The 15,963-nt window shown below is 41.8% G+C and overlaps 1 protein-coding gene across 1 annotated transcript in view; it reads right to left on the bottom strand.

Moving 5' to 3' along the window:
• Window positions 1-612: 612 nt before the first annotated feature.
• Window positions 613-15,963, bottom strand: part of LOC120518643 (armadillo-like helical domain-containing protein 4) — a 73,542-nt gene continuing 58,191 nt past the window's right edge. Inside the window, exons 6-8 of the mRNA XM_039741530.1 lie at window positions 12,037-12,068; window positions 10,792-10,926; window positions 613-3,994 (exon numbers count right to left, since the gene is read on the bottom strand). Coding sequence (XP_039597464.1) covers window positions 3,926-3,994; window positions 10,792-10,926; window positions 12,037-12,068 — 236 coding nt within the window. The 3' untranslated portion in view covers window positions 613-3,925. The remainder of the gene's footprint in view (window positions 3,995-10,791; window positions 10,927-12,036; window positions 12,069-15,963) is intronic.

Raw genomic sequence — 15,963 nt, 5'->3', positions numbered from 1 at the left:
CTGACTATGTTACATTTCCTGGTGCTTTATTAAGCTGTCTGGCATGTACAATACAGTAGTAAGACAGTACCACCTGAGCGAGGTAAACTGCACTGCGGTAAAGCTGAACAATCAGCACGACAATAATCATGGTGGTGATGACTACAGCGAGTGTAAAAGAGATTTAGACACTAGAATAGTAGAGAAATGCCAGCGTTTGAAGGGGTTGGCCTACAGGGCTCATCGTTACAGGAGATGTTCCTGTACTGTATGTCACAGATTTAATCTCAATCTCTGTGTTATCATTTATTTCATATTTCTAATGGAACATTTTTATTTTCTTAAACTGCAATTTGCTCATCAAAGTCATTTTTGTCTTCCCAGAAACAAGAAATCATATTTCAGGATATGTGCTCTGCCCTGCACAGGGTTTCTTTCCTGCCTTGTGCCCTGTGCTGGCTGGGATTGGCTCCAACAGACCCCCGTGACCCTGTAGTTAGGATGTAGCAGGTTGGATGATGGATGGATGGATATGTGCTCTTGCATGTGAGGCATCAGTGCTTTCTTGTTTCTTCTCCTGCTGCATCTCCTGGGTTGGTGTTTTGTATACTTGAAGGACCACAGAAGTCGGCATTAACATGTTATCATTTATTTCAGTATATATTGGGACCAGAGCGAGTGCACACAATCAAATGAAAACAAGTCAGTTTTACACATTTTCTCAAACCAGTTAGAGATTGTATTCCTCTTACAGAATGTAAAAGAGAGCCAAGTTATTTTGTTGTGGTTTTCTCATAAAAAAATAACTAATCCAAATTGAACAGAAACTTCCACTATGTCAAGCAAGCTGTGCAGGGGCAGGGGACACTGAACTCAAGTAGAAGCTTGGGCTTCTCTAATGGCACCCGACTGCTAAACTGGCAGCACACAACATCCGTCCTGGTGAGTCACCACACCCACTGGTTTTTCTTTGGGTTTAGTGTTTAAGGACTATGGAGGCCAACAAGCATTGACCCACAGCTCAGGAAATGAGGGGCATCCTGCGGGGCACAGCCATGCATGCAGAGTAGGCCTTAGTTTATAGCCCGAGGCCATGAAGGAAAAGCTGTGGCACTCCAAAAATGAGGACATTTTCAAAACTGGAGGCACATTATGAATAGAGTACTTTGTTTCTGTGTTAATAAGATCTATCTCCTTTAGCAACAATTAACCATTCCTATTAATCTATCCGCTTTTTTAATCTAGTTATTTAATAAAAAGTTGTAGGGAAGCAAAACTTATTCCAACCCCTGCAAGTGCAAAGCGGCAACCAGCAGCAAAAAGGACACCAGGCCGTGACATGATGCACACATACAGTATACGTACTAACTCTCAATCAATCGTCTGTTACCCTAACAGCATCAGTTTGGACCATGGGAGGGTAACGAAGTGTATGTCATCTGCTCTAATGCCATTCCTCGATAAACACTTACCATGCTGAAGCAAAAATGAGGAGGTGGGAAACTGAGCAGCAAGAAAAGGGATACCTGTACCACAGGTGTTGATCTACGATCATGGCATTTAAGGTGTGCACCCAGGGGCCTGTGACAGTACGGAGCCTTTTTAATAAGAACGCTCAAGCTTGAGGAATTGTTAAGAGTATCCTATGAGCCGAAATGACCATATGAGACCAAAAGACTTCCCCTATTCCTCCCACTAAGCAAGCAAGTATCTGATATGATCAAGGGAGACCCCGACCAAGTGGTGAAGTGAGTGAGAAATAACACACTGCACTTAATGACTGGGTTTCCGCACTCTATGATCAATGCTCTGGTAAGGAGCTAAGTCACCTAGGAGCCTGTGGAGGGTCTTGATCCAGCCTAGCAGTGGCAGAAATGGATACCCAAGTATAGTAGACAGAATAAAGCACAGTATTAATTGGAAAGACAATATAATAAGTGACTTAGCATCTAAAAAACTCAAAGCAAATCACTCTGCCTGTTGACAGGGGTGAATAATAAGTCTGGGGTTTATGACTTTTATTAGAAAATTCTGAAGCACACAAGCAAAATGCATTATTGATAAAATGGATAATAAAAACTGGAATATTAAAACTAGCCAAAACAAGAAAGTGTTTTCATTATAATCATCACTACAACTTCAGCATATTTATTTACATTAAGCACGGAGGTTAAGAAACTAGGAGACCACTACAGATTTTGACAGTTCACTGACCATTCTAACCATGGAGTGCTGCCTGCTATTAATGATGTGGTTAGTCAAGACATTTATCCCTTCTGGAAACTATTCAAGGAGAATGGATTGCTGCTCTTTGAGCCAAAACGTCAAGAGCCACTCTGCGTGGGTCCCTGTGTCTGCCTTGACAAGGTCGACTTTGCAGGGCATTTATAGACCTGAAAGAAACTGGAGTTGGAACTTGGACATGCCTTGGTTTTCTTAAAGTAGACTCTTATCTGTCTCTCTAACAGAACATTTGTGTGTTAAGCCAGAACATCCTAACAGCAACATATAGTCATACTGAGATGTAAACGCTGTAGAGACGGTTTAAATATGGATGGACAATAACAAAAATGAACAGGTGAAAGAGTAGAAACACTCCATCAGCCTGGAATGCAGAGCAGAGCAGTGAGGATCTGAAGGATATCAAAGTGGCCACAACACCAAGGAAGGATGTGATGAAACTGGACTTGCCAAACATGCTTGCAGCTTAATATTTGACAAAAGTGGGCTGCATGAAAACTGTGGGATCATTACCCTGAGAAATCAAGCCAAGGTTATTATTACAATGGTACAACTCTTCAAATAAAACAGGATGGGCTTTTGAAAAGCCATAAACTAGTTGGCTACCTTGGAATCAGGAAACACCCCAGCCAAAGAGGCCGAGCCCTTAATGATGTCTGCTGCAGTTGCTCATTTGGAAGAACACTGGATAAGGCATTCACCTGAAGACAATGGACGTCTCTACCAGAATAGGTCATTTTTTTTTACAATCCAGTATGTTAGCCTGAAGATTTTTCTGTTGTAGGTTTATCTTCTGAAACTAAGAGATCTTTGATTTGAAGCCAGCAGACAGCAGTGTCTCTCTAGTTCTTGAAATGACGTTGCCTTAAAAAATAAAGAAGTCACTTGTCCAATTCCAGAACCTGCGGTATTTCAGAGGTTGTAAATTAGCTTGCATAACAGATGTTGGTCAAGCCTTCATTTTGTTTCTCTGTGTTTAATGATCAAGACTTTTCTTTATGATCCTATTCATTGTCTACTAAAACCAGGACATCAGATTTCTCAGACGTTGCTATGATGTCCTTGTGAATGAAGAAGGTTTCACTGTTTGCCTCTTCCATGATGAATCTTTCCGTTGTCGTCAATATCCAGAAATTGTCTGCCTGTACTAATTTGTGTCCATGTCTGTGTCTTGTGTGAATCAGTGTCCTACTTCAAATTACTTTCATCAAACACTGAATACTAGAGTTTATTAAATAATGGTGGCACATCATGTCATGACTTAATATAGACTGATCTTTCAAGGTGATTCACTTAGCAGTTTTAGGCAGTCCCTGGTAAGCCTTTGACAGAAACTGAACTTCATGTGAACTCCATCTTCAACCTCTACCAAAGCAGCTGAGTGATGAATCTCTAAACTTAGTTGGATGGAATGATCAGCCTCTTTGAGTTTCTTATCTATTCACTGTCTCTTATTTAAGACATCCTCATCTTATTTTTGTTGGGCTCATTTTGCAGATCCTAGTCTTGTTCTTTTTTTTTCACCCACTCCTCTTCTCCAATCCCCATCCCAAACCCAATCCCCACAAAGGCTGGTCCAAATGGATGGAGCAATATCTGAGGTAATGTAAGACACACGGTTGAGCTCCAGATGCAGTGAAGGTGCCGAAAGCTCCAAAAGATGTTGGAAGGATTTATTGCTAGAGAAGTGGGGATGCTGACAGAATTAGAACTCATCTTCCGAACTGTCAGCCAGTAGCATCACTCTGTCCTGTCTGGTGCTCATTTCCCTGTGCTGAAAAACAGAAGTTAGAATAAAAGGCATCAGTAGGCATCAAGGCATGGCAATACACACTCATAGAAGAGCTGCTAATGGTTTCCAGGGCTTTATGCATATTTGCTGGCTACACCTGAACCTTTCACCTGGTTATCTGTAAGATGTCATAGTCAGCTGAACGCGTTGTGGCACTGCCACATAAATGCTACATGATTTGCTTTTGTCTCTTAGCTGTCCTCAATGTCAACGCTTTTACTGCCTATACAACCTTAATTGGGGGGTGGGGGGAATCAGGCACATTGGGCAGACAGTCATAAAGAAGACCTTTGGGAGGGCGTGGTCTGTGTCTGTGGTTTCCAAGGGTTGTCATGGAGAAAGGACGCCAGGATAGAGTTTAGCAAAAGCAGTGAAAGACAAGAATGGGAGAAAAAAAAGAAAAGAGAAAAGCTTGTCAACACATATTGATAAGCGAGAAGAAAAAAAAACAGTAAACGTTGACTATCCACAGCCAGGGGAAGGATTACCTAGCCTGCTTACAGAGGTGGCCACCTCGAAGACTTTGCTGGCCGACCCACTCTGAAGTAGAATTGGAGGGGACAGTTAGGAGGAATTAAAGTGGGTGAGCTAAGAGCAATCCTTGCTTATCTCTGGTTGTGTGTTTGGAGACTCTAGGAAAAAGAGAACAAGGACAATGGACTAATGTTATCATAAGTGTCTGAAAACTGCCTGGATTTTGGGGTTTGTCTGGGGCGATGGGGTTTCTTTCTTTTAAGTTATCTACATATGGTATTTGTGGGGGAGGGAGGTCCATCCATCCATCCATTTTCCAACCCACTGAATCCAAACACAGGGTCACGGGGGTCTGCTGGAGCCAATCCCAGCCAACACAGGGCACAAGGCAAGAACCAATCCCGGGAAGGGTGCCAACCCACCACAGGATACACACAAACACACACCAAGCACACACTAGGGCCAATTTAGAATCGCCAATCCACCTATCCTGCATGTCTTTGGACTGTGGGAGGAAACTGGAGCACTCGGAGGAAACCCACGCAGACACGGGGAGACCATGCAAACTCCACGCAGGGAGGACCTGGGAAGCGAACCCGGGTCTCCTAACTGCGAGGCAGCAGCGCTACCACTGCGCCACCGTGCCGCCCTAGGGGGAGAGAGGTGCGTTCATGAATTTGGTTGTCGCCATTTATGTTTGTATAGTTTTTTTTTAAGATTGATTTAATAGTTATTTTCGCCTTGTCTGTTTCTCACAGTTATTTTGTTGAGATTGTATAAGTTATATTATTTATCATATCAGTATTGCAGGAAGGGGCCCGAGGGCATTTTAATGTTGACCTGCTATCTGACTCACATACACCAAGGTGGTGACACATAGCGATATTGGCTGGGAAAGGTCAAAGCGTTATATTATGTCGTCCTTGTATTGTGTTTTTTGTATTTTCTTATTATTTATTTTTGTATTGATTGGCTAGTGATCTTACATAGCTCCAGGCGTCTGTGATGGCCACTCAATAATGATGTTAGGGATAATGTTCGTGTGGTTGTTGTGCAAGATTATGTGAGTGTCTTTATGAGACAGCAAGTCAGAATTATTCTATGAACGAAAATCCATCAGGAAATATGAAATGCACACCATGACTAAGGGCAAAAACAGGAAGAGAACCATAAAAGCAAGAATCATGAATAATCAACACCTAAGGATAAAGCAAAACTCAAAGTCAGGCACCCAGAGCCTTTCAGAAAGCCTAGCACTGGGGCCTACTTGCATTGAAAGCTGACTACCATTAATTCTCTACAGAGCACATCCACAGAGGCATAACAAAGGGTACGAACGCCATATGTGATGAAGTCAATGACTCAACTGAACTGGTCACGTTATATTGCTTGGAGTGTCACGTCAACAATGAAAATAAGACATTAATAACAATTCAAGTCAAAATAAAATTAAATACAAACACAAATCCTCAACATTGTAAAAACAAACTATAAACTGTTATAAAATGACGCAGGTACAACTAGCCTGAAGCACGGCAAGTGTGTGCTGCGTGATCTTGATGACTAACTTCCCCCCATATAAGCAGTCAAGCACAATGTTGTTATAATTATCCACCTTGGTCAGAGCTTCTCCTTATGATCTTCCTTTTTCAGCTGTAAAGTTTCTTTGCCTGTACCTTTGTATTTTGGTATTTAACTTTTCACGTCCAAGTTTTTGTTTTTTGAATCAGGGTGATTGTTCTGCAGCCATTTTTATAGGAAAAGTGCTCACACTAAATACACAGGGTAAATTTTAATAAATTAAGATTATTTTTCATTTTTAATGTTTTACTGCATTTCTAAATCATTATTTACTTTGTTTTTTTTTTTAAGATGCAGAATCAATTTTGATGTCAGTTTTCTGTTTCACGTTCATCTTAATATTGTTAGAATTTATTTGTGTATTTTTCCAGCTCCATTTTATGGGCACTGCCATTTTGTGATGTCTGTTGTTACTGCATTACTAGGCTCGGAGTGTACAACAAGTGATGTCATCAGAGTGATCGCATAAAGGTCACGTTGTTCTCCTCCTCTTTATCAGAACTTGAAACTTAGGTTACATCCACACCACTGGACCCTTGTTTAAAAATGCAGACATTAGTCGCCATTTTCACCTTTCATCCACACAACCCCAGTGTTTTTAAGCCCCAAAAACAGAGATTTCTGAAAACACTCTGCAGAGCCGTATACTTCGGAAGATGCCGTCTCAGCATTGCACCGTGGATGAGTGAAAATGTAGTCTTTTGAAAAGACAGACTGTAATCACACTCTGATTTGTTTCTGCTTGTTATACATCCCTTTCCTGATTGGTCAACCTTCATGGAAGAAAATCCTATTCCAACATAGCTGACACAGAGGAGTTGTTTTCCATGGCTCATGTTATGTGGCTTACCTGAATGCAAGTAAGTGAAGTTACGTACAGCTTGAAAGCTGCTTACATGCACAAAATGCAAATAATTCACGATTTGTTATTAGTTTTGCAATGAATCCCACAGCTGGTGGAGTTACCAACCCTTCAAAGAGTTTTATGGGACATTCTGCATTGTACCAACTATTGTGCTAAAATGGCAGTACCCATAGAGTAACCCATGTAATGGAATGACAAAAACAAAAATACCACACCTACTTACTAAATCCTGATGTGCACATGTCACATAGCTGACAAGTCTTGGATCAAACAGTATTGTTTTTGTATTTACATATAATAGTGTGGAGATTTGTCTTCCTTACAGGAATCAGTACACTCATCTTAGAGGGTCAAGTAGATCACGAGTAGTTAAGTGATCAATGGCATCCCATGTTCCAGCATTTCCTTCTTGCCTTCTTGTTCTGTCCCACCAACCTCCTCTATTTCTTAAGCATTTCCTCTGTTACCCACAGCTTCTACTGTACTTCCTTTGCCCTGTCTCTCTGCCAATGTAATTTTTGGTGCTAATGGGAATTGTTCTTTTTATTTTTTTCCAGTGTTTACCTACACTCATGTTTGCTCTGTAGCTGATTTATTTTCTGTTGCAGTGTTGCCTCAATCTGTTTTTTTTTAGAATGCTATTCCTTTTGTCCTTTTTGTAGTTTGAGATTCTATTTTTATTTCGTTCACTTGCATTAATTCTCCTTAGTTTTAGCCTTGAAAAGGCATCAATGAGGTGTGATCAGAGTCTGCACCTGCTTCTGGGTAGCTGTGTGTATTTCGTGTGCTGTTTTATACCATGGCCCTAAAGCAAAAGCTGAAGAAAATTAAAACAACTGTCATTCACAAAATACATTCACAAAATACGAAGAGGTATTTTTCTTTGCTTACGTATGCCATGATTGCTATATACAGTATAATTCAATTACAAAAAACATATATAGCAACTAAAATAAAAGAACATTTCCATTCTGCTTACTGCTATGGTTATTGCATTCACTCAGAAGTGATTGACAAGTCCTTTCCACCAACCAGCATTCTTTTCTCATTTTGAATTTGTAACTATCTTTTCCGTAAACTCAACTCTGAATTGGGGCGAGCCACTTGTTTCAAATTTTATGCGTTACCTCTTATTTTGTGCGCAGCACTTGTTTGAATCTCCTGACAATCCTCTTATTTTGTACGCATCACCTCTCGGTTTGTGTGCACCTTGTTTTATTTAGTACATGGCACTTAAGTTTTAATTTTTCTTTCAAGGCCGCCATAGTTTTGGTTTCTCTGTGTGACTATAATACTATTGAGCTGGTATCTTCCAGAATCACCATTTTTTTCCAGGTACAGTAGAACCTCTGGTCATGAACATTTCCGAACACGTACAAATCGGGTTACGATTAAAAAGTTTGCCAAAACTTTGCATCTGTTCATGACCACACGCTCTAGTGGCGAACAAAATCACTGGCGCCAGTTTCCCTTGTTAACCAAGCAGAGGCCTCAAGTGTTAGAAGAGGTGGAAAAACTGTTGCTAGTGTGGTTGAATAAGAAGCAACTTGCAGGGGATAGCGTAAGTGAGGCGATCATATGTGAGAAAGCCAGGAAGATTCATGGTGATTTGCTGAAAAAAAATCCTTCTTCGAGTGTCGAAGGTGAGGAATTTAAAGCGAGTAGAGGATGGTTTGAAATGTTTCACAAGAGAAGTGGCATTTATTTTTTTCCCCTGTGCTTAAAACTCATAAAAAAAGTGTTTACAGTGAGCAGTTCGTAAGGGTATAGCGCAAACTCTTACAATGTTACTTTTCTCTGTTGTTCAAGGTTTTCTCAGTGTTATTCAATGTGTTTACTATTACACTGTGCATTCTAAGGTATAATTAACTATTTTTGTGAGTAAAAAACTTAAAAAAATATATATTTACATACAGTTCGTACGGTCTGGAACGGATTAATTGTATTTATATACAATCTTATGGGGGAAATTACGTTCAGGTTGCGACCAAATCGGGTCGCGTCCAGAGTTTTGGAATGAATTATGGTCGTGACCAGAGGTACCACTGTATATTATATCTTCGTTTCATGTCGGAACTGTGTGTTCACTATGCAACTATGCAGAGCTTTCTCAGTCTACAGTATTCAGTTTTTCCCTTTTTCATTTCTAGCTATTCGGCCGTAACCTCCTGAGTGAATCTTCCCTCACCTACCACTGCATTCCAATCTCCAATAATGACCCTCTGTTTCTGCCATCAAGCATCTCTTCAATCTATGTCTACATCCTCTTGTTTATAATCAGGTGTTGGTATGTAGATCTGAATTATAACTATGTCCACTGGTTGGGCTTTCAGTTTTACAATTAGTAGTCTGTCAATTTTTCAATCCATTGTGATGATACTCTTTGCGGTCTTCTTATCAAACAGCACTATTTCTTGTCCTCTGGCATAAATGACTTCTCTTCACATCACTTCTGAAATCTCCTCCAATCATCCACCATACTTTGTAAAATCCCAAAATGTTTATCTAGGCATGTAACATTCCTTTCTTGATGTTTCCCTAATTTTCTCTCCTTCGGCACTGTTGTTGTATTTCATGTTCCAGTCCTCACTGGTGCTTCCTTCCCTTTGCTCATTTAAGGATTTCACTTGGTGACTCCCTGAGAAGCCTTCCTTCCTCCCATGCTGGATACGGCTCCTTCTATATGCGATTGTGTGGCACGGTTTGCGTCATTCGTCTCAATGTCATGTTGGATTTGTATGATACTTGAGAGAAAAAGCTGAGCTGGTTTCCCTTTGCCTTCCTGAATAAATGCAGTTTAATGTAATACACAGGAAGTTAGATTTCTCAGATTCTAGGAGTTAAGGACGATAGTGAGACCAGCTATGTTATATGGGTTGGAGACGGTGGCACTGACCAGAGAGCAGGAGACAGAGCTGGGGGTAGCAGAGTAAAAGATGCTAAGATCGGCATTGGGTGTGACGAGGAACGAGTACATTAGAGGGTCAGCCCAGGTTTGATGGTTAGGAGACAAAGTCAGAAAGGTGAGATTGTGTTGGTTTGGACATGTGCAGAGGAGAGATGCTGGGTATATTGGGAGAAGCATGTTAAGGATGGAGCTGCCAGGCAAGAGGAAGGTCTAAGAGAAGGTTTATGGATGTAGTGAGAGAGGACATGTAGGTAATGGGTGTAACAGAGCAAGAGGACAGGAAGTTAATTGAAAAAGATGATCTGTTGTGGCATCCTCTAATAGGAGTGGCCAAAAGAAGAAGATGAAGAAGTAAGGAATACATGGCTGTCGGCTAAGTCCTGCTATGTAAAACACAACTGAAGGAGGGTGCACTTACTTTTTCACTTCACCATACCTCTTGTTGAAGTCTCTGAGTTAACTGTACAATCGCTATGTTCTTACTTCTCTTCTCCACAGTCCATCTTTCAATTCACCTCCTAGCAGCACCTCTCAGTCACGCCATAGTATCTGCACTTTCTTCCTTCTGATTTCATGGTTCCTCATCAAATATGCCCCATAATTCCTGTGCTCTGGAGTCCGTCTCCTCGCCACCTGTCACACTCAGTGCTCTTTTTAGCCTATCTAATGTTCTTGAACACATCATCCAGTTCTCTCAGTCACCACCAACACGCCTACAAAATAAGTCTGCTATTCATATTCACTAGTTTTACTTGGTTAAGCAAAATTAAACAGTAGTGTACCAAAACTCTGCACATGTAATAAATCATCTTTAAATGTTCTCCTATATCTGGGGAAATGGGAAGAATATGAAATATCTGGTTGTCCATTCCACATACTGGCCTTTCTGCCAGTAATTTCTCCCTCCCTTACATAATTAGTCTTCTCCTCTCCTGTCTAGTAAACCCTCACCTTTCGACGCTGTCTCTTGAAGCTGCTCTTCCTCTTGCGGTGAATCACCTTGATGCTGTAAAGGGCTCCAAGGATGAAGAGTGCCCCGGCAATGCCAATGCCAACAGGAGCCAGCATGCTCGACACATAGCCTGCCTGAAGGTAAAGCACAAGAGAGGTAAGCATCAAGGTGACTGATGTCCTTCATATTCTGTCAAGTCTGTCTTGTGACCAGGTGTGTGCTACCATAAAGCAACCTTATGAATTATCATCATGCATCTTGCCTTGCCCTTGATTCTACAGGGACAGACTCTAGACCCCCATAATTCTGAACTAGATTAAGATAGGGTGGGGATGTTATGTTATTTATAACTAATATTGTCATGGGGCAACACAGTAAATAGAGCAGGGCTAAGTCAGGAACACCATTGGACCTCACTGACACGGAAGTTGAAGCCCAAGTTAGGTAGCGTCACTTGGGGACCTCCTTGTTGGTGTGTCTTTAATCAGAGAAAAGTAGTCCCCAGAATTTGGCCTGAGTGGACTGCCTGTAGGTGGGTATTATGAACATTTCAAAAATGGAAGGGCCTCAGTGGAGGTCTGTCTGCTTTCTCATACCATTAGTTGACAGTCAGGAACCTGAAAAGGGCAGATAGACTACAAGTAACATTCTGCCAGGCCTCTTTTTTTTAAATCTTTATTTCATGGCTTTAGGACTTCTTAAGAATCTGCGGCTTCCAGAGGGTGACCCCACCTGTTTAATTCCAAAGCTTCTGACCCCAGGAGCCACCTAGAAATAAACCCTCAGAGGAATATAAATAGCACCGTCTGCCCGTGCCCACAGAGCTTGGCGACAGGAGGCAGAAGAAAAAGGCTAACTTGGCGTGGTGAAAAGATGGATCAGGTTTTGAGCTGAAAATTGTGAAGGCTGAGGAGAAAGCAAATCGGTGTTTTCTTTTGTAGACAGGGTACTTAGAAAAATGCGTTTCAGATTACTCAACCCATTGCGTTTATTTATTAAATGAAAAAGATCTCAGTTATCTTAAATATGAGCACCTAAAACAAAATGGTGATAGCCCATCCTCTCGATCTGAACCTGCAAATCTTTTAGTAAATGGTCACTGGGTGGTACAAAGATAAAACCCAGGCCACGACCGGGTGAGCTCAGGCACACTATGCCCACTTACCAGGCCCTTTAAGAGTCAATAATCACCAGAGCATTCAGACCTTTGCGGTATACTGTATAGTAACAGAAGTAAGACTTACCTTGTCTCGTATTTTCTCCACCCAGCTTTGCACTGCAAGAAATAACAGACAGCTATTAGCACAGGGACTCGATCGCTTACTGTGTGGCATTGCCAACCAAAAGAAATGAATGGCACTTTGACTAATCAGTCTTTGTTTTACACAGTAGGGTGAGCACTGCATAACGGTGCTTTTGAAGCAACATACTGTGCAGAATTAGAACATCTGGCTGTAAATTATATTACGGCACAGACAGGCAGATGATAGAGCTTCCATATCTAAGTAGTGGTGATTCAACTGAGGCATGCAGACAGAATGGCAGTATAACCTTCAGAAAGAAACAGACGATACGTAGCCAACACTTGGAGTCTAACTGTCATAATCACCTTGAAAATTGAGATATTTTAGAAAGAACAGCTGGGAACTCTGTGACATGCCGACCTTGGGAAAATGAGATGGTTTACAGACATCTTGAGACTAAGAGACAAAATAAGACGATTTGCAGGAATATCTAGGAACTAAATGACACTGTCACCTTGCAATATGAGACAGTTTAGCAAATCTGAAAACCAACATATTGAATCGTCTTGGAAAATGAGATGGCTTGGAGACAAAAAGAAAAAAAAAAAATAGGAAAAATGAAACGGGGAGCCAGAAGGAATAAAAAAAGAAATTGTCTTTGGTGCGGTTGGATTATCATATCACTGGGTGTTGGCTTTTTTGCACACCAAGTTCTTAATCTGTAGCTGATAACAACTTTAATTAAGCACACCCTTCCATTGACACCCAGTCCCTAATGTGCACTTAGTGGTGAGGGGTGATATGGTGGCACAGTGTTTAGCTCTGCCACCTCACAGATCCAGTTACTGTTTGTTAATGCTTATGGTGGCTGTCCAAATCTGATGGAAGCTTAACCATTACCAGTGGCTTTGGATGTGACAGCATTTCTCAAGTGTTTGTCAGTTCAGGCGACTTTCAATCTTCATCACTAGCTTGGGATTTCATGTTCTAATTGTTTCTCACTCTCCTCTTAATGGATTTTAGCTCACATTTATCATTACTCCTTTCTTTGTCTTTACTTTTAATGCCTTAAAAAATTGAATCTGGCATGGTCGAGTCACTAACGTTGTTTGCATCTAGTCCTTAGGTGAACACGCTTGTGAAAATGGATGCAACTGAATGAAAACAGTGAATCAACTCAGCGGACTGCAGTTTAGCACAGCCACAAGATTGTCCATCTTAGTTTAGAAATTATTTGATATGGTGAAGAGGAAGGACAAGCCTACAGTGGTTGTGCAGAGTCAAAGCTGCAAAATGCTACTGAAAATGCTACTGACTGGTCCTGCCATGCTGCTTCTAGTGAGCAATCAAGGAGGACATATGGCTGTCCCACTAGGAGCTGTGGTCTATGGCCGGCTTGTCATCCCAGCCAATACCCCCAGGCCGCCAGATGGAGCCCTCCCTGCAGTATGGAGGTGCCCCAAAGACCAGCAGGGAATCATGGAAAATGGAGTTTTTATCCACAGTCCTGCTGGATACCACAGGGGCCGCAAGAGGGAGCTGAATGGAGGATCCAAGAGTCATATGTGCCCTATAACCCGGAAGTGCGTCATAGGCAGAGTGACGGCAGAAGTGACGTACTTCCGGGGTGAAGAAAAGGACTTGTACCTGACCCGGAAGTGATAAAGAATCACATGGACTGGGGATTGGGAACACTTCCGAGTCAGGGAATATAAAAGGACTGTGGGAGCTCCCAGACGGCGAGCTGAGCTGGGTGGTAGGAGGGCAACGCATCTGGGAGTGGTGGAGAGTATTATTGTAGTTATTATTGGTTTGTTTATGAGTATTATGGAGGAGAGGGTGCTTTGTGCACTGTGCAGAATTAATAAAGTCAACATTTGGACTTTTATTTGGTGTCTGGAGTCTTGGACAGGGGTTCAAGGGAGCGATAGCACCCCCTATCTGTCACAGAGCATAAAGAAGCAGTTACAGAAACATGCATTGCGTTCTGCTGCAAGGACCAGAGGCTTTTCAATATTGGGAATGGCAAAAGCTTCAAAGGGTTACATTAAAAATCTGAACGTTGGTTCAAGTGCCAGAAGTGCACACCATGAGAATAATGTATTGCTTAAAGTTTGGCAAAACTAGCTGGTGGGATTTTGCTTGAAGGTATTGTTTTGAAGGTAAATTGGAATTTATAATCAGTTTTAAGAGTCTGCTGCCAATTCGGTTATCCATCTATCCATTTTCTAAACCCACTTTATCCTGAACAGAGGGAGCCGGAGCCTATCCCTTACCAATGATTTTCCAATGAATCTCAATTTGGAATGTCAAGTTTTATTTGGTCATCGGTTGGTGGTGTTTCGTTTCTGGTTGAGTACAAACAGGCTAGAGCTCTGTTATCTGAGTTTGGACGTTTCCGTGTTCCTGCATGGGTTCTCCTCTGGGTACTCAGGTTTTTCCCCTACATCCCCAAAGATGTGCGGTCATGTTTATTGGTGACTCCCACATTGGGCCCTGTTTGAGTGTGGGAGTATGTGTGAGAATAAACGGACTCTGCAATGAACTGGCATCTTTCTCCAGCCTTGCAACCCAGTGAAGCTAGGATAGGCTCCAGCACAGCATGACACTGAATTAGATTGGTTTGAAAATGTTATGTACTTATGTTATTAAAGGAGTGACACGAGCACTTTTTTTTAACAGCTGTGTGTTGCATAACCATCATGAGTTGACAAAAAAGAAGCCAGTGGAATGCTTTGCCAGTTGAGACTGCTAGGCCACACAATCATGTGCCATCTGTCTACCCATTTTGTGAGCTTATCGACTCCATTATTGAATCAAAGGAAACTACAGTCTATCTCAGCATCACCAGCTGCAAGGCAGGATCCAACAGAGTCCTACACTGTCAAAGTGCGTATATCTCTCTCTATATAAAATCCAACGTCTGTCTGTCTGTCTGTTCCCCTTTTCACGAGAGAACTACTTAACGGATTTAGATCGAGTTTTTTTCTATAATTTGCTTGAACATTCCGGTTGATTTTGCAACTTCTCTCACCGCACTAAAAATCATAGTTCACTTGCAGTATTGATTTATGTGTGAAACCTGAGAGAGACGCAATGGGCTGAGGGGAGGGTTCTCCTCAGTCATGTTCCAGCCTCGGGCCATGTACCTTAAATCCGTTTAGCTAGCGAACAAGAGAACTACCTCACGGATTTAGATTGGGTTTTTTTCTATAATTTGCTTGAACATTCTGGTTGATTTTGCCACTTCTCTCATCGCGCTAAAAATCATAGTTCGCTTGCAGGAACGATATATTTGCCGAAATCCGAGAGACACGCAGCAGGCCCAGGTGGGTAGGGTCCTCCTCACTCGCACTCCAGCCTTAGAGAGTACCTTACCTCTGCTTAGCTTGCGAACGAGAGAACTACTTCACGGATTTAGATCGGGTTTATTTCTAGAATTTGCTTGAACATTCTGATTGATTTTACGACTTCTCTCATTGCACTAAGAATCAAAGTTCGCTTGCATATACTTGATATATTCGCACTAATCCGAGACAGAGGCTGTGGGCCGAGGCGAGGGGGAAGTGTGAAGTCAGGAGTGGGGAGCCTGGTAGGGCCCTCCTCACTCAAGTGCCAGCCTCCATTCGAGTCGCTCTACCTCTGTGTTTTGGAGTGCTCAGCTAGCGATACCTTTTGTTTATTGATTTTTTATGTTTGTTCTGTTTCACAACTATGCGGTGTAATGTATACACTCACCTAAAGGATTATTAGGAACACCATACTAATACGGTGTTTGACCCCCTTTCGCCTTCAGAACTGCCTTAATTCTACATGGCATTGATTCAACAAGGTGCTGAAAGCATTCTTTAGAAATGTTGGCCCATATTGATAGGATAGCATCTTGCAGTTGATGGAGATTTGTGGGATGCACATCCAGGGCATGAA

Source organism: Polypterus senegalus, chromosome 18 (genome assembly GCF_016835505.1).
Source record: "Polypterus senegalus isolate Bchr_013 chromosome 18, ASM1683550v1, whole genome shotgun sequence".
In the NCBI taxonomy this organism is placed as follows: domain Eukaryota; kingdom Metazoa; phylum Chordata; class Cladistia; order Polypteriformes; family Polypteridae; genus Polypterus; species Polypterus senegalus.
The sequence above is the reverse complement of the archived record's forward strand: the minus strand, read 5'-3'. Positions and strand labels throughout refer to the sequence as shown.